Source organism: Protopterus annectens, chromosome 8.part0 (assembly GCF_019279795.1).
Source record: "Protopterus annectens isolate FY-2018-M chromosome 8.part0, PAN1.0, whole genome shotgun sequence".
NCBI classification, from domain to species: Eukaryota; Metazoa; Chordata; order Ceratodontiformes; family Protopteridae; genus Protopterus; species Protopterus annectens.
In genome coordinates, this window is record NC_056741.1 from 1,571,239,898 (window position 1) to 1,571,260,404 (window position 20,507).

A 20,507-nucleotide genomic window follows, 5' to 3' on the forward strand; every position below is an offset into this window, starting at 1 on the left:
ATAAACAACATGTCCTGTGAGACCACCTCAAAACCTATCCCTGTTTTCTTTCTCCTACAACATCATAATCCCATTCTAAAGACTTAAACCTTCCCTATAATATAAATAGGATCTGCTGGACAGACAGGTATGTATCCCAGAGGCCACCCCTTCTCTAGAACAGGCTCCCCATCCATGTGAAGCATAGTTACTCACTAACCCAATTCAAGTGTAACTTGGACAATTAGATGGAAAACAGGAAATGAATTCCTTGTTTGGTACCTATGTCTCTAATGGACACAGGCAGCCTGTAATGGTTCATCTCTCAGGCCCATGCTGCTAAGTGCTTCATGTCCCATGTCCCTGCTTACACTTACTAAGTGTACCAGACCATGTCAGAGGTTTGGAATGTATGGCTAGGCTTAAGAAGGCCCCAGTGGTTGTCAGGCTAGTAAAAAACTATGAACCTATCATAAGTGCATCATCCTGTTCTTTTTTAACTTTTTTTTCAAAAAAGATATGGATTCCAGTAATATTCATGAGAAGGATTTTAGGAAACTGGAAGGGATTAAGAAACAGGGCAGCCACAGTGGTGCAGCGGTTAGCATTGCCACCTCACAGCAAGAGGTTTTCTGGTTCGATCCTTGGCTGGCGTGCCTTCTGTGTGGAGTCTGCATGTCCTTCCTGTGGTCGCGTGGGTTTCCTCCGGGTGCTCTGGTTTCCTCCCACATCCCAAAGACAAGCTGTAGGTGGATTGGACACTCTAAACTGGCCCTAGGTGTGACTGCGTATATGTGTGTGCCTTCTGTGGAAGGTTGGGTGTCAGGCTGGCAACTCGACACCGTAAAATTCCACTGCCAATCATGAGCGGGCAGGTGAAACAGAAGGAAGGGATTAAGAAACACTCATACATTTTATACATTATTCATGACATTGTGGATTTCATTGGACCATGGTGGCCATGTCTCTTTGTGTGGTTTTATATAACAGAATTTTACTTGGTTGTCTTTTATCTGATGAAGTCCTGGCACTTTATTAGGACAAAAGTGCTCATAATATAATAAAACTGTGTGTGGCATCACCTCTGGCATTTTTTGTTTTATTTTAGTTGTTCTACTTGAGCTAGATTTGTTTCATTTTATAAGTCTTGGCATGCCCAGCTCCCGAATTTAGTTGGTTTAAAAGTACAAGCAAGATACATAAGACTGTGGCTATTGAACGCTACCCAGACTGTGGCAATAAAGATGACTGGAATGTGTGTTTGACTGATGAAACACGCAAGTCAGTGTGATTAGCACTAGATAAACATGGAATGACAAGAAACCAAATCAAGGGAGGTCTTGCAGTGCTTCATGAAGTTGGTCGTCTTCCCCAATCACTATGTATAATTCATATTATTGCATTGTTTCTATGTGGAATTAAATCTTTTATTACATTGATGCTGTTAAGGGGGAGAATGACTGTTTGAAGCAGCAATGGAGTTTACTTTATTTAGTTAATTATTCAGCTGAAATGGAAAAAAGTTCAAATTGCTGTACCTTAGGAATATGAAAAAATGTGCAGCATATGCCACTGATGCAGCATTAGTTTCAAAGTCAAACGAATGAATAAAAGATTATAATAACCTTGTGAATGTGTTCCTATTTTCTAATTTATTACATAAGTATAAAGAAACCTTTCCCCAATTGATTATTTTGAAGGATGGGGTGAATTGGATGGCTGCCCTGGACACAGAGCTTAAGGGGGCCCAGTCGACACTAGCTAAGTGGTGTTCGGTGCATTAGTATTTGAATGGCAGCATTGCATTTGCACCTGATATGCTTTAGTGCTCCATGTTGGCCTAGAATATAGCAGATGTGTGCTAAAAATGTAACAAGCTGTTTGCCAAGCTGGGGTGGGGGGGAGTGGCAGATCAGGGAACGGTCCTTGTATCAGAATAGCTAGCTACACCTCTGATGAACAGAAGCAGGGAAATGATATGAACTGGCAAGCTGATTAACTATGAGAGAAGGAAAGTGTGCATGAGTGATAGAAATGTTAATTTAACATGGCAGTGATACTTAACGCTGTTGCTAGGATGGAGGTCTGCATGGCATAGTTAAGGATTTGATTTGAGAAAGATAACATATTATGGGGAAAAAGACTTCATACAAAAAAAAAGATGATTATAGGGTAGAAACTTAGTCAAGGCACATATATAAGAAAGAGAATAGTAGGGGAGACAGCCATGTGATTGTCACTATTACTGCAGGGTAATCTATTCAGCATGTTTGCCTCTACACTGAATGATGTTTTAAAGGACATTGGTGGGAAGCACTGAATTATTAATTATGCCTGTTTATGATAAATAACTAAGAAGAAAATCTGATTGAGGCAGATGGTTGTGGGACAGGAGACTGACTTGAGAAACTGGAATCATTGAGTACAATGCCCCATTTAGCATGTACCTCACTAGACACCTGCAACAACTGGAGAGGCCACAAAAGTACCTCACAAAGAGGATCCTAGGCCTTAAACACTTGTCCTATATGGACAGACTCAAAAACCTCCAACTATTATCTGTCTCATATCGCCTACTTAGAGGCGATCTCTGCTTGACATACAAAGCCATGTCTGATCCAGCTCTGTTAGAAATGCTACATCTAAAGAAATCCCAATCCCTCTGCACCACACGCTCCAGTGACCTCAACCTCAATACCACAATCAACAGAACATGCTGGAGGGACAGATTCATAACCCAGAGACTGACCATGCTCTGGAATGGACTTCCCATACATGTTAAACAGAGCACCTCACTGGCCCTCTTCAAGAGAAACATTGATGAGTGGATGGGAAATAGAAAATTCACCCCGGGGATCACTCCAGTGGCTCTACTCGACAGAGGAACTGAGAGCTAAAGTCGGGTGGCACGATGTCAGGGTAATCCTATGGGCTAGGTTTGTAAAGACTCCAGGGCCATTAGCGTAGTACACACCTATGAACCTATGAATAAGATGAATAGAATACAGTCAGGAGTATAAAGGAGGTATGCATTTGTTTAAGAATTCTTTTTGAGCAAGATGCATCCACTTTTCTATATTTCTAATCAGATATTAAAATAAATGTAGGAAGTAAAAGTAATGCAGTATACATTTTAATTTTAATACATTATTTCAGTAAAAAATTACTTGCTTCATTTGTGTCGGTCCTTGAGCATTTCCATAAACTTTAAAAAAATCATATATTGTGCCAACCCAATCATTAGATTTCATAGGTTGTCACCTTAAACTTTTATCAGCAGGTTGTCCTTCTGACCACCCTCGGACTATGCATAAGGGAGACTATGTCACTAGCCAATACACTGGCCACTCATGCCGACTATCACATGAGAGTGCTACAGCAGACAATCAGAGTACAATGATCCACATCCATTCATTCATTTCATTTTTCTATTAAATTATCTACAGCTAAAGTGGTGGATTCGTTTGCCACTGGTACAAGCAGGCCATCCCTTTCGTCTTCCCCTTCTGCCAGCTATGATTACTACTGATGAATCTTCCCTGGGATAGGGGGCATTGAGAATGAACAATAGTACAAGGAATGTGGTCACACCAAGAGGCTCATCTTCACTTTAGTGTACTAGAAATATGGGCAGTCCCCCTAGCATTGCAAGCACTGCAAAATGTCCTTCTTCAGGGTGCAATTCCAGTACATATGGAAAACACCTTAGTCATGAGGTTCATTAACAAGGAAGGGAGAACCTGATCATACACCCTTTGCTGAAAAGCCATGAGACTGTGGTAATGGGCAATGTGTTCACAATGTTTTCTGACAGCAGTGCAAATTCCAGGTCAGATCAACCTTTTAGTGGACAGACTCTATTGCTGTATCCTAATGCCTCACTAGTGGTCCCTCAACTTCACAGTAATAAACAAATACTGCCAAGAGTTTATCCCATGTTTAGACAAGTCAGCACCCAATACCCCTGTCCAGCAGGGACACAGCTGGAATCCCAGGGGTGTATTTTCTGTTTCCCATCCAGTTATCCAGGTTGTGCTTAAAAAGGGATAATGAGGTACTCTGCTTGACGTGGAGAGGGAGTCTATTCCACAGATGGGGAGTGTCTGTGGTACAAATCTGTCCTGCCAACAAGTCCTATTGATGTCACAGACCAGGGTGAGGTCACACATGTGGGTTACTTGAGTGGAGCTTGACTTGTGGTTATGTATCAGTCCCATCAAGGTGGGGTCTCAGATTGCTTTGTATGACAGACAGAGGTCACCTCTGAGGAATCTGTATGAAACTGAGTAGAGTGATAGGGCATTTAGCCTATCTGTGTATGGTAGATGTTATGGTAGATGTTTGAGGCCCTGAATTCTCCTGGTGAAGAACCTCTGTGGTCTTTCCAGCTGCTGCATGTGCTTTGTGAGGTACATGCCGAAAGAGAATTGTACTCAGTAATGGGCCTTTTAAGGGAAGAATACAGGGATGTTATGATCTCCTTGTCCCTGGATGAGATACCCTTACTTATGAGGTGGGCCATGTAGAAAGCTTTCCATACAATGGAAGCAACATGGAGGTCAAAAGTCAGGTTGCTATCAAACTGGGTGCCCAAATCCCTCACGACTGATTGCATGCTTAGCATGTTATTAATGTGATAATTTGTGGGGACTTCAGTCTCTCTAAAGGGAATGATGATCCATTTTTTGGTATTCAGCTTGAGGCCATATTTCTGGCACCAGTCATTTGTTTGGGTGAGACCCTCTTGGAGGATGTTCACTTCACTAGCGGAATTGATGAAAGCACCCAGCTTGCAGTCATCTGCAGACTTAGTCAGCCATAGCCCACTGTTTTTTGGCCTGCACTTCAGAAAACTATATCCCAAATAAAGGCCCCAAGACCCATCCCTGGGGTACACCGCTTGTTAAGGGTCTCCTGCTTGAGGTGGCTTCCCTTATTTTGACTAGGTGGGTTCTATCAGTCAGCCAGTTTGCTACCCATCTGGTAACATAAGGATTGATGCCTAGTTGAGAGAGTTTATCTATTATACCCAAGTAGGTAATAGTGTAGAAGGCTTTGGCCAGGTCAAGGTAGGTGGTGTGCACCTTCTTCCCCTCGTCCATGGCTTTGATGACTTTCTCAAAGACAACCAACTTTTTGTGGCCTTTTCTCCATCAAGGTAAGGGATTAAAGTCTCCAGAGTGACACTGTGCATATGGCCTTCAGACTGTATCAGATTCACAAAACTAAAACTAAATTTGGCCTTTTGGAAGAATTTTTTATAAATGACATTGTACTGCAGTAACATGGCCAACCTTCATCAAACATTATGAGCTTGATTTCATACAGAGATCCAAAGTGTCCATTGATTATACCATCTTCAGGGGTGTCCTGTCATGATGCCACCAGGAAGAAAATAACTCAAAGTCAAGTCAAAGAAAACTTTATTGTCATTCAGTACTACACAGCAATGTAGCTGAATGAAATTGCAATGTTTTGTTCTCAATGCAGGAAACAGTTGCACATAGAGACAGAAAAATTAATAAAATATCACAGTAGAAATTTAATAAGTAGCAATTAGTAAGTAAAGTAGGATAGTAGTGACCCACACCCATCCCAGAATAGGAGACAAAGAAGACAAGGAACAATATGTAGGTAATACTTTGAAAGTGAAACTGAAACAATAGCAGCATATCTATGATTAGACTGATAATTATGACTAATTACGATTAGCTGGGGTTTCTGTCCCAACAAGGGAAGGTGCCAAATGCTTTGGGCAGGTCAAGGTATAACATGTGGCCAGTTACTCTTTCAAAGAAAATAAAGAAATTCATTAGACAAAACCAAACTGTTGCAGGTTCACTCTGAAAACATTTTTGATATCATAGTTTATCGAGTCATTCATAATATGTTCCATGACTTTGCAAATAAGATTTGTCAGGCTGATGGGCCTATCATTTCTGGGCCCAACATCACCCTGTCTTTGCCTGGCCTAGTGAATGGAGAATCGGTTTGCCTGAAAATGAAGTCATTGATCAATGAAAATATTTTTGTTTGTTCAGCGGTCCTGCTGCACTGAGTTTGATATGATTTAACTATTGTTGACTCTTTGTTGAAAGTGTGCTTGAAGGTGATATGGTATTGGATTTTGACTGAGACCTTCAACTAGATTCAGAAAATTTTGCCCTATCCAGGTAAGTAAACTTCATCATGAATGGCAAAGATCAGGGTTTGTGTGATTCAGAAAACCAAGCAACGCAACAAGTCCTGTTGAAATAGCATGGCAGGCCATGTTATATACTAATGCCTGCATTATGTAAAGCAATATATGATAATGAGGCAAACAACATGAAAGAGTGATTCTGAAATGTTTAAATGTCATATTATTGTATTCAGAGCAAAGTAGTGTACAATGTTAGGAGTTACAGCAGTTACTGTAAATGTGTATCTGCAGGAGGCTCTTATATTAGCTGTTCTAGCTAATGGTATGTGACGTCACCCCTGGAGGTACCTGGTCATCCAACTGTGCTTAACATTTCAAGCCCTGTATGGCAAAGACATAGTGGATCATAACCTCACTGACACAGATAACATGCAACAAACTGAGATTCATCTGAATCCCCATGGAGCTCATGGAGTGCTAATCACAGTGGTTGCTCAGGTATGTGTGGCTGTATGTATGTTAACTACAGAGACCTTTCAGTGACCTATGGGGGACACAATGGGGTATCTCAGACATCTGCCTCAAGAATACTCCATCAGTTTCTCAATGTCATGCTATAGCATGTAAGAGAGCATATGTGGTTCTCACGTACACAGATGAATAAGAAGCACATGCGGGACTTTGATGCCATAGTGCATTTTCCTGAGGTGCTGAGCACCTAGATTGTATCAGCATTGAAATAAAGGCCCTACCTGGTGAACTGGGAAGGAGGTACATGAAATGCAAAGGGTATCACTCCCACAACTGCCAGGTGGTCGGTAATGCACAGGGTTTCATCTAAAATGTGTGTCTATGTGTATCTGTGTGTGTGCAGGCCTCCCAGACTGTTTTCATGAGTGTCACATATGGCACATATGTGATCTGTATCAGCAGTTTGCAAGGGGTGACTTCCTACAGGGGCATTATGCAGGTAATGCTGGATATGCTCTTGAACTGTGGCTCATGACAACATTTAGAATTCAATAGAATCAAACTGACTGTGAATACAAATGTGCCCTATCACAAACCAGAAACATTATACAGTGTGTGTTCGTACTGCTGAAGTCATACTTCCACTGTCTGGATACATCTGCATTATGACCACACTATGCATGCCAAAATAGTAACTGCGTGTGCTCTGTTGCATAATATTATACTAACCGTGCGTGCTCTGTTGCATAATATTATACTGTGTGTGCTCTGTTACATGACATTATACTAACTGTGTGTGCTCTGTTACATAATGTTACACTAACTGTATGTGCTCTGTTACATGACATTATACTAACTGTGTGTGTGTGTGCTCTGTTACATAACGTTATATTAATTGTGTGTGCTCTGTTACATAATGTTACACTAACTGTATGTGCTCTGTTACATAATGTTATACTAATTGTATGTGCTCTGTTACATAATTTTGTACTAACTGTGTGTGTGCTCTGTTACATAATGATATACTAACTGTATAAAGGTGTAACTGTAAAGGTAGAAAAAAGAGGCAAGGGGCAGGTGAAAAGGAAGAAATCAAAACTGAACGTGGAAGGATTGAAGAATATTACTATAAGAAAAAAGAAGAGAAAGGCAGATGTTAACTACACGATGGCTCAAGCTGTGGATTTACAATGCCAGCTGGATGAGAATTTAATACACAATGAAAACAGTGGAATTAATAAGACTAATAGTGATGAAGATCTATCCTTCCTAACAACTGACAGAGCGGAAATGACTGTACTAGAAGTTGAATATTCTTCAGAGATGGTCAGCAAAGAGATTCTTGTAACTGAAGATTCATTTACTAGAGGAACTGATATTTATATTTGCAGAGATGATAATGAACATCAAATAGTGTTATGCTTGCCAGGAGCAAAAACAGAAGATGTGAAACAAGCCTTGCAATGCCTTAATGTAAGGAAGTACAGATCTGTTTTTATTCATGTTGGTACAAATGATGTCACCAACAAAGATTTCCCGACTGTTAGTCGGGAACTGACAGCCCTCCTAAATAGTATAGCTTGTACTGATGTTAGGACATATTTTTCACAAATCACCTATAGAAAGGATAATTAGGTCACTGTGAATGAAAATATTTTTAGGTAAATACCTACATGGAAAAAACGTCCTGTTTTAAAAAATGGAAATGTGTAGAGCATGCAAGCCTTCTTTTGGGCAGACGTGTGTTCGGACAGGATGGTGTGCATTTGTCTAGATCAGGGAAGAGAATTTTTGCAGTAGATATTTTGCAATATTTAAAAAACACTAGCCAGGATTTTTGCCAGGTAAAAATGCAACAGTTCACAGATAGCAACATTTGATGCATCTCTGATGGTTGTTAATGCTTGGTGCATTAATAATAAAGTTTTTTTATTAGCAAATTTGCTACGTTCCCACAAGATTGATGTTGTTATTGTTTGTGAAACATAGTTAAAGAACAACGACTGGAAACCAATTCTGACATGTTATAAATGTTTTTACTGTAACAGACATTCTAATAAAAAATCAGGTGGAGGTGTTATGATAGGGATTAAAGATAGCTATGAGACCTGTGATTATTACATGTTCAATGATAACACCAATTACTATAGACTGTGTAACTGTGACAATAAAGACAACCCTGGAACATACAACAATTGTTGGAGTGTATAGACAACCAAAGTCAAGTGCAGATAACCTAGAGGAATTCATACTTTTCTTACATGAAACACAGGAGGGAAGAATCATATTAGCTGAGGACTTAAATTTACCAGAAACAGACTGGAATAATATTGATTCAATAACATTAGTAAAGAAATTATTCACAGAGTATATTCAGGAACAGCAAATGCTTCAGATTGTAAAAAAATCTACCAGGGGACGGAATATACTAGATATTGTTTGTGTTCCCAAAGAAATTATTGCAACTTCAAGTCAAGTTTTACCACCACTGATGAGCAGTGATCATGGGGTTATTAAGGTTAATTTGTTGCTAGATAATTCTGCCAAACTGAAATCTAACCAATGCACAGAACGTTAATTACAGATTATAGGGAAGCAAAACAGTTACTATATAAAACTAACTGGAGTGAGGTGTTCAGTGGAAAACTGCAGATGGAATGTGGAATGTTTTGAAAGACAAATTGTTTGAATGCAAAAAGTCAAAGAAAAAACGTTTAACATCAGGATCTAGGCCCGCAACATCAGGGGGATATATTTCCATAAGAATAAGATACCTGATTAAGGTGAGAGACAAAAAATATAAGAAATGGAAGAGAGGTCGAACTACAACTTTGAAAACTGAAATAAACAAGCTGAACAAACAGATTAAGCATAGTGTTAGACAAGATCAAGAAAAACTTGAAGAAATTTTATATAAAGATATTAAGCATAATAGGAAGCCTTTTTATAGATACATAAGATGTGGAAGGAGTAAAAATACACAAATTGATAAACTGTGTGCAGATTCTAAAATGTATTCTCAGACACAACAGATTATAGATATATTCACAAAATCTTATGCAAAAGAGTTTGGCTCCACAAAAGGGGTGGTAAGTTGTCCTAGTGACATCCAGGTAACCCCAGATACTGGAATCAAATTAGATTATATTGAAAAAGAACTGTACAAACTGGATCCAAACAAAGCACATGGAGGAGACGGAATAAATAACAATGACCTGAGAACACTTCAGCAAGAACTTCCACTACCATTATATCTGTTATTCACTAGGTCATATAAATATGGGGAGATTCCTCAAGATTGGAGACATGCACTTATTGAGCCTGTCCTTAAGGGAAAGGGGAGTAGGACAAACCCAGAATCATATAGACTCTTAAGTCTACTTTCATTTTGTGGAAAAATAATGGAGAAGGTAATACTGGATAATTTATTGTCAGAACTGGATAGGTTGGGACTTGAAACCATATACCAGCATGCATATGTTGAAAATAGATCTATCGCCACCTGTAACATGATGTTCTATAACAATATAATAACAGGTATGAATGAAAAATTGTGCTTTGATGTGGTTTATATAGATTTAACTTCAGCATTTGACAGGGTCATACACAAAATACTGATCAATAAATTAGAACAACTAGGTATTGATGTACTGTTGATAAGATGGATAGCTGCATGGCTTACAAATAGGACACGGCAAGTATCACACACCAACTGGACAGGTGAAATCCTTGGTTACAGTCAAGGTGTCCCACAGGGCTCTGTCCTAGGTCCTTACTTGTTTAGACTGTATCTTTCAGACCTTACTTTTTCATCTGAGATGTTCTGCAGTGTATATGCTGACAACCTGAAATTGGGTAAACTGATTACAAATGTTACAGATAAGGCATGTCTACAAAATAATTTGACTAAATTGACCATTTGGGCACAGGAGAATAATATGTTGATAAATACATCAAAAACAAAGCATATGAGATTTGGGAGACATAAACTGAAAGGTGAATATTTAATACAGCAGACAGTGATTGAAACTGTAGACTCATTTAAGGGCCTGGGTATATGGGTAGATTCAGCTATGAGTTTTTCTAATCATATCAACCAATTGGCTATAGAACTATAGGGTGTATAAAAAGATTTATAAAGTCTAGGAAATCAAACATAATGAAGTCATTGTTTGTTAGTTACATTAGACCCAAACTTGTGTATGGAATAACAATATGGAAACCCTATAGGAAAACAAGCATGAATAAACTGGAAAGAATACCGTGGAAATATACCAAGGACATCCATGGATGTGAAAATTTAAGTTATTATGAAAGACGAAAATATCTGAACTTGTACAGTGTCTCTTACAGATATTTAAGAGGAGATCTTATTCAGGTATATAGGGCATTTAGGGACAATTACCTCTGGGAATATTTGGGGTTATCAAAACGTACTACAGAATCACCAGATAACCTATGTAGAAGATTTTATAGGAATGAGAAGTGTACTAACTGGCTCTGTGACAGAATGGCTGACGCTTGGAACAGACTACCAAATTACATTAAAGCAACTACTAGTTTAGATATTTCTAAGAACATCCTGTTCATTTATTATGGGAACAAGTGTTTTGGTATATTGGCAAGCTAGAAGGGCTTTAATGCTCATGCTTGAAACATTTGTATGTATGTATGCATGTAACTGTGTGTATGCTCTGTTACATAATGTTACACTAACTGTATGTGCTCTGTTACATAATGTTACACGAACTGTATGTGCTCTGTTACATAATGTTGTACAAACTGCCTGTGCTCTGTTACATAATGTTACACTAACTGTATGTGCTCTGTTACATAATGTTACATTAACTGTATGTGCTCTGTTACATAATGTTGTACTAACTGTGTGTGTACTCTGTTACATAATGTTACATTAACTGTATGTGCTCTGTTACATAATGTTGTACTAACTGTGTGTGCTCTGTTACATAATGTTACATTAACTGTATGTGCTCTGTTACATAATGTTGTACTAACTGTGTGTGTTCTGTTACATAATGTTACACTAACTGTATGTGCTTTGTTACATAATGTTGCACTAACTGTATGTGCTTTGTTACATAATGTACTAACTGTGTGTGCTCTGTTACATAATGTTACACTAACTGTATGTGCTCTGTTACATAATGTTATACTAACCATGTGTGTGCTCTGTTACATGTTACACTAACTGTATGTGCTCTGTTACATAATGTTAAATTAACTGTATGTGCTCTGTTAAATAATGTTGTACTAACTGTGTGTGATCTGTTACATAATGTTATACTAACTGTATGTGCTCTGTTACATTATGTTATACTAACTGTGGGTGTGCTCTGTTACATAATGTTATAGTACCTGTGTATGCTCTGTTACATAATGTTACATCAACTGTATGTGCTCTGTTACATAATGTTGTACTAACTGTGTGTGCTCTGTTACATAATGTTACACTAACTGTATGTGCTCTGTTACATAATGTTATACTAACCGTGTGTGTGCTCTGTTACATAATGCTATAGTAACTGTGTGTGCTCTGTTATGTAATGTTACATTAACTGTATGTGCTCTGTTACATAATGTTGTACTAACTATGTGTGCTCTGTTACATAATGTTACACTAACTGTATGTGCTCTGGTACATAATGTTATACTAACTGTGTGTGTGCTCTGTTACATAATGTTATAGTAACTGTGTGCGCTCTGTTACATAATGTTACATTAACTGTATGTGCTGTTACATAATGTTGTACTAACTGTGTGTGCTCTGTTACATAATGTTACACTAACTGTATGTGCTCTGTTACATAATGTTATACTAACTGTGTGTGGTTTGTTACATAATGTTAAACTAACCATGTGTGCTCTGTTACATAATGTTACACTAACTGTATGTGCTCTGTTACATAATGTTATACTAACTTTATGTGTGCTCTCTTACATAATGTTACACTGACTGTATGTGCTCTGTTACATAATGTTACACTAACTGTATGTGCTCTGTTACATAATGTTATACTAACCATGTGTGTGCTCTGTTACATGTTACACTAACTGTATGTGCTCTGTTACATAATGTTACATTAACTGTATGTGCTCTGTTACATCATGTTGTACTAACTGTGTGTGATCTGTTACATAATGTTATACTAACTGTATGTGCTCTGTTACATAATGTTATACTAACTGTGGGTGTGCTCTGTTACATAATGTTATAGTACCTGTGTATGCTCTGTTACATAATGTTACATTAACTGTATGTGCTCTGTTACATAATGTTGTACTAACTGTGTGTGCTCTGTTACATAATGTTACACTAGCTGTATGTGCTCTGTTACATAATGTTATACTAACCGTGTGTGTGCTCTGTTACATAATGCTATAGTAACTGTGTGTGCTCTGTTACATAATGTTACGTTAACTGTATGTGCTCTGTTACATAATGTTGTACTAACTGTGTGTGCTCTGTTACATAATGTTACACTAACTGTATGTGCTCTGGTACATAATGTTATACTAACTGTGTGTGTGCTCTGTTACATAATGTTATAGTAACTGTGTGCGCTCTGTTACATAATGTTACATTAACTGTATGTGCTCTGTTACATAATGTTGTACTAACTGTGTGTGCTCTGTTACATAATGTTACACTAACTGTATGTGCTCTGTTACATAATGTTATACTAACTGTGTGTGGTTTGTTACATAATGTTAAACTAACCATGTGTGCTCTGTTACATAATGTTACACTAACTGTATGTGCTCTGTTACATAATGTTATACTAACTTTATGTGTGCTCTCTTACATAATGTTACACTGACTGTATGTGCTCTGTTACATAATGTTATAGTGAGGAAGCAGGTCCAACATAGTGGTTTCTTCAAGAGACAGAGCAGTTGTTAGAGTAGGAGCCAGCAGCAGGCAGACACGATACGCTGTGACAATAGCAAAAAAGGCAGCAGATTGCACATAGTTTTACAACATTGCTATGCAAATGTTAAAAAGATGCACAACAGTAAATGTGATGAACACAAAGACATCACACTGTGACTAAATATGCAGAGGCTGGGCATGTTGTGCATCAGACATAGGCAGCTCAAGTTGCAATGGTCACAGGGTAGGGTGCAGTTGTCATCATTTGCACAGGTGGGCAAGGGACTACAAGACTGCATGTCTTTCACAGGTGATTCTGGGAGTGTGAGTGCTATTAAAACAAGAGGTATGTGTGGGTGGTGCGAGAACTGGAGTGATTGGTAGTTAATATGTAGATAGGCCAAGGTAAGTGGCTGTGGGTGATGTGCTGGGTGCTGTGTGTGTGTGTGTGTGTGTGTGTGTGTGTGTCTGTGTGTGTGTGTGTGTGTGTGTGTGTGTGTGTGTGTGTGTGTGTGTGTGTGTGTGTGTGTGTGTCTGTGTATACTGTCTCAGCATTTCTGTATGCCTTTCCCACTTTCACCAACATGCAGTCAACCCTTATAACTAAACTACAGCAACGTTATAATAAAATAGCTAAATTTGCTTCCAACAACCCTTACTTTACACATCATTGTATTGCACTCAGGCACCTGAATTGGCCAGTCTGACAGTTATCAACCAGCCTCATATAATCACGCAATAATATCACATGAAATAGCTATAAATAATATCCAAACAGAACATTCAGTTTTAGGGGAAGCCATTAATGAGCCTCATGCATTTGATATCCTAGCTATAAAGCATGTTAAGACATTTTAACCACTCCACTACCTTTTATTTACAATATCTTGCAGGTAAAGTAATATATTTTTTCATAACATTAAAGCACACTGCTGATCTCAATAAAACTACTTAGTTAATACTGTATTATTCATAGCAAAGAAGTTGGTGGCTAGCTTTGCTGGGCTTTTTCTTACCTAGTGTGTTCACAGTGACAACCTCACTGAAGGGACCTGTTCCTAATTTATTCTGAGCTAGAACACTGAACTGGTATGCAGTCTCTGCTTCTAGGCCTTCCACCAGCAACCAGTTCATGCCTGCTGGTACTGGCAGGGAGAGCCAGTCATGAGGTCCAAACTGAGCGCGCTTCACCCTGTATGGAGAAAGGAGACGTCAGAATATTTTGGTTTTAATTTTACACAAATTAATGGCTATGAAACATTTTTCCTGGCATTTCAATGATCTTTCTTACTCAGCACCACGTTACTCAGTAATATCAGAACAGATGGATATCATAAACGCATTTATCTTTATTCAGAAATGATCTTGACAATGCATCAAGCTCATTAAAAATACCTGACTACAAAGCAGCTTAGCAGATGCAGCTCTTCTTCCACTCTGCACACAAAATGACAAACTGAAGCGCTGGAAACTGCATATGCAAAATTCAGTTATTTTTCTCAAATACGGATATGTTCTTTTTCAGCACCTAACTTTTTAACAAGCTTATCTATGCTGCTTCATAGACATTTTTTTTTTGCCTTCATACTAGATCCACACTTTTTCATTTATTTATACCGGGATGGATAAAAAGGATGTAATGAATGGAGGGTAAACACGTAGAAGCTGAAAGTGAAGGCTTTGGCTAGAAAGAGACCCAGCAGGGACCAATACAATGCTGTGATAGTGATGCATACCAAACAAGACTCACCTGTTTCAAATAGTGATATCACTCACCTGGCAATGCTATGACTTGAATTTAATAATATTAAATTAGGCGGTCCAGGGAGGAATCAATCTGCAACTCCCCACAGAAAGCACTTGTTGTGGTCTGCAGATTGTTTCATCAGTGTTATAGCCTTTGGCATGTTCCTTGTCTAGATGAGATACTATATCTGCCAAGTACCATAGTGCTGCAGGGACCACTTTTATTCCATTACATTTATTCTTCCAGCCCAGCATATTCTATGAGATTACATGAAATATGAGTGTTTTTAAAAACTGATTGCTAGTTTTGAGCAAGAAAGAAAAGTTCTAATCCCTTTTTACTTGTACACTTGGAGCATCTAAATGTGTCAGTTATGAACTGGGATGTGAGCAACTGCTAACTGGTTTAATGAAATATAATAGCATGACAAAAGCCCATTTATATCCATGACTTAAAAGAAGGTGCATAACTTAAAGTGTTATAAATATGTAACAAATAGTTTATACTTGTAATTGTAATCAGAGCTTTAATATAATGTTTAGTAAAGTAATATAAAACTATATGTTTGGATGTTAATAAACTTTTACCTATATACATCTGGGGGTGGCAAGTTGGTTAAGGTGTTTACCATACAGACACAAAGTGCAGGTTTTGATTTTCACATGGGGTAACTGGCTAGGCTTAAAATGACCCACAAGGGCAGTTAGCCTAGTACTACTCAATGAACCTATGTAAGTTTATACAATTCCTTAACTTTATAAATTTTTCCATCAGATGGCATATAATCCTTGCCACTGCAATGCTATGTTTCTCCCAATGTGTGGTCATCTAGAACTCAACTTCCTGTGCCAGGTATTCTTTCCCCTCTGACCAGTAGGAGGGTATTCATTAGAATTCCTCCACCATCTGACAGACCTCAGCAACCCTGGATGCATCCTGAAGCTAAATTAGAAGAAAAAACAGTCTCTAAAAATGGGGCAAATGGGGTGTGGCTGGATAATATGGCAGAGTTATAACAGTGGCAGCATGCAGAATCGATTGTTCCTTTGTCTAAAATTAGCATTATTCAGTCTTACAAGCCACACATGTGACCAGTTAGCTTTCTGCAGCAAGTTAGGTCAGTCATTGTCTGCTATACATAATCAGATATGACTGTACAAAAGTTGATGGTTCTCTATATGCAGACAAACCTCGAGACGCAGATCAGTAAGGAAAAAACAGATTAAATAGCAGTCTAGAGAAGTGCTCAGGTTGTCTCATTTGAAGATGTGATGAAGTTTCTGCTGTGCCTCATGTAAAAACTGCTGCAGTCATAACTTCAGGTATTTCTGACACAGGTGAGGTCTTCTATCCAAGCCTGGATTTCAATGCACTTCCCCTCTCCCCTCACAGACCCTACATTTCCTGACTACTGAATATCTCCACATCTTGTTATAATGGAGGATGTATGGTTGACTATAGGTCCATACTCAGCTGTTGATCAGATAGGTCATTTGTAGCCTAGATGCAAGATTGCCTGGCAGTTGGCTTCCAGGATTAAGGAGTTGTTAATGAGCTGTTTCATGTGGGTTTGTGGTTCAAGGTTTGATTCCCTCAGCCTCCATTGTGTAACTGTGTGACTGTGGGAAAATTACTTAACCAAACACACTTCTGGGCTGAGTTGGAAAATGGTCCATGGAGATCAGTGTTCTACCCTGGAAAGCAACTATAAATAAAATAAAAAATAAAAATTCCATTTCATTACTGCCCTATAACATGAAATTACTACTACATAATTTCATCCCCTTTCAGTGATGGTTTGTGGCATTAGACCATTGGTGAATTACGGTTTCTAATCCATTCAGCCAGACTGCATTTGAAGAGGTTCAGGAAGCTGCTTTGTTTTATAATTAAGGGGAATCATTTCTATAAAAGAGAGATTCTTTGAAAGAGAATGATAAATAGCTTGTCTCATCAGCAGGTCATATTTATTTTGCAGTAGAAGTTAAGTTTCTTCAAGCAGGTGTTTGGAGTATTGTTTGTTTTACAAATGTGTAGAAAGTCACATAAGACTGGATACTCTGAGGTTTCATAGTCAAGGCAGAGGTTTTCCCTTTAACCGACTGTAGAAAATAGTTAAAAAAGGAAATACTTTTAGGCAATCTGAAAAGCACAAGGAAAGCATGCCTTTCTCTTTGCGAGGAAATTCTTCAATGTTCAAGTTGAGTTGTATGCTTAAACAGATATATACAAAAAGGGGTATTATATTCCATTATAGGTCTGATGACAGAGGACCAGAGAGGGAATATATTTTCCATAGACCTAGAAGTTATACCCCTGATAATTAGTTGGGTTAGATTAAAGATTTCCTAATGATAGTGGATATGTGGTGGTCAAAGGATAGTTCACTGCCAATGAAAGTGCTTCTGTCCCTAATAACTGTATCAGTTTTCAAAGTGGGTGTCATCTATGTGGTAGGAGTATGGGTACCGATGTTTGCCAAAGTTTGCAATACTGTATTTCGAGACATTTAGCTTAAATCCATAGTTCTGGCACCATTTATTTGTATGCCAGGTTCTGTTGATGAATTTGGAAATCAGCTAGAAAGTTTATATCTCTGAGTTTGCAGTCATCCACGGACTTGGTCAGTCACAAGCCATTGACATCAGCCACAACATCAGAAAAACAAATACTGAAGAGAAGTAGCAACCCTTTTGACCATCTTCATGTGGTATCCTAAAATGTTTGTTACAGACAACTGGGCCAGCTGAGAGTGGAAGAGCAAATAAGTACTTAACCCATGATGCTTCTTCTTTATATATTTATTTTCTTTTTCAGCTGAGAGTTTAGTTGGGTTGCAGACATACTGATTTGGAGGTCTGGAGTAAGTGCTCATTGTAAGAGGCAGACTGACTTTAAAGGCAGGGACAGCAGATGTGTTTATTCCTTAGGCTTTGACCACAGTGTCATCTCATGCAACATCTCCAAGGACTTTAGGACTAACACTGCAAAGACCATGAGAGACACAATAATTGCCCATTCAAGCCAAAAGAATCTAGATGCCTTGCATTGCAAGTCTCATTCTATGCCTGGGGAGTCATGCCTCAGGACCTTCTTGGCCTGAGAATGACTATCAAGCAGGTGCTCCCCAGATCCTAGACCTGGTATAGAAAGAGACACTTACCTCTGATGGAGCCCCTCCAAAGGCTATAATGCCAGAAGGCTCAAGAATGTTCAGTCACACCAAGCTTAAGCCAGGCCTCTCCATGCAGACTAAGTTAAACCAACAATAGAGAAACATCTTCTCATTACGGAAGGAGAAGATAGCCTAATCCTTGTGCTTGTAGCTAATGATTAATGACTATCTGAATACTAAATGTCTGCTAAATGCTGCAGAGAAAGAGCCTTGCAGGCTTCAGTCAGATGTCTCAACAACTTCCCTAACAACAGCACTACACAGGTTCTTCTTTGAACTAGGTTATTATGATAAGGCTGACAGTCAGGGAAAGCCAAAGTTGTGACACTGGGAGAACACTTTATAAATGTCAAGTGACACTCTGTCCATCCTAACTAAAGATTCTGTAGAAGCAGATGCCACACAGGGCAAGGAAGAGGACAATGATTTAGACTCCTGGATGCAAATGTCTTCCCCCTGAGCTACAATACTAATAATGAAATTATTACTCCCCTGAGCTACAATACTAATAATGAAATTATTACATTACATTAAATCCCATACTCCCCAACAGATGGTCTCACTTTGCAGATATATTTGCCCTCATAATGGACCACTTCTAATGGCAGTCCACACAGACTTCAGAAATTCAAAAGAGAGCTTAGAAATTGTTAGTCAATCCCCCAGAAGCCAATGGCAGTTCCCTCAGTACACAGAATACTGTTGGACATGTTTTAAACAAATTCACAGCCTTGGACACTAACAGACTAGTTGGATTGAAGAGGATTTAGGGTAGGGAGAGTAGGCTTCTGGGCAGGTATGACAAGAAAACCTACAGCTCAGTGACATTATCTTTTACAGCCCTGAATTATTAGGTCTATATCCTGAGGTTAGAGGATCGTATCCTTCAGCAAATGATGGAACTTGATTTGGCTAAATAGGACATTAAAGTCACTTTAACTTAACTTGTTCAGATATCCATTCAGTTAGGCAGACATACCATTAAGTGTGCCTGTGATTTCATAGATTCATAGGTAGGTACTAGGCTATTGGCCCTAGGGCCTATATAAGCCCAGCAAAAAAAGGTACCCTGTCTTTCGCCACCCAAGAAAATTATTTTCCTGTGCCCCTGTCGAGCAGAGTCACAGAGGTGATCCCCGGGGTGAATTTCCTATTTCCCAACCAATCATCAAGATTTTTCTTGAAGAGTGCTAATGAGGAGTTCTGTTCGATATAGATAGGTAGTTTGTTCCAGAGTATGGGAAGTCTCTGGGGTAGGAATCTATCTCTCCAGCATGTTCTGTTTATTGTGGTGACAAGGTCTAGGTCCCTAAAGCATGTAGCTTGGAGGGATTGGGATTTCTTTAAGTGGAGCATGTCCAACAGCTCTGGGTTTGACATAGTTTTGTATGTTAGGCAGAGATCGCCTCTGAGTACGCGATATGTGACAGAGTAAAGCTGGAGTTTTTTGAGACGGTCTGCGTAGGGCATCTGTTTGAAGCTAGTAATCCTCTTTGTGAGGTATTTCTGCGGCCTTTCCAGTTGTTGCAGATGTCTTGTGAGGTACATACCAAAAGGGGCATTGTACTCTATTATGGGTCTAATGAGTGACGAGCAGAGGGGAACAATGACTTCTTTTTTCCTGGATGAGAAACCTTTGTGGCGATGTGATTATCAAAGGAGAGACTACTGTCCACCTGTGTCTCAAGGTCTCTTATCACACTTTTGGTGTTAAGTAGACTACCACCTATATGGTAGCTCATGGGTACAGAGTTTTTACTAAAGGGGATAACAATGCACTTTTTGTCACTGAGCTTGAGGCCATGGCTTTGACACCAGGCATCTGTCTCAGTGAGGCCTTTTTGTAGATGTCCACATCATTAGGAGTTTCGATTATGGCTCCCAGTCTGCAGACATCCGTGAACTTCACTAGCCAAAAGCCTTCTGTGTTAGCCTGTACTTTAGAAAAGTAGATACCAAACAGGAGAGGACCCAGGACTAAACTCTGTGGTACTCCACTTGTCACTGGTCTGAAGTCGGATTTGGAGTCTGCTACTTTTACACTGTGGGTTCTGTCAGTGAGCCAGTTGGCAACCCATCTTGTGACATAGGGATTTATACC

The 20,507-nt window shown here is 38.9% G+C and overlaps 1 protein-coding gene across 1 annotated transcript in view; it reads right to left on the reverse strand.

The window, feature by feature from the left end:
- The window catches only part of IGSF9B (immunoglobulin superfamily member 9B), a 3,189,659-nt gene that overhangs the window by 840,660 nt on the left and 2,328,492 nt on the right, over nucleotides 1-20,507 (reverse strand). Inside the window, exon 13 of the mRNA XM_044081131.1 lies at nucleotides 14,501-14,676. Coding sequence (XP_043937066.1) covers nucleotides 14,501-14,676 — 176 coding nt within the window. The remainder of the gene's footprint in view (nucleotides 1-14,500; nucleotides 14,677-20,507) is intronic.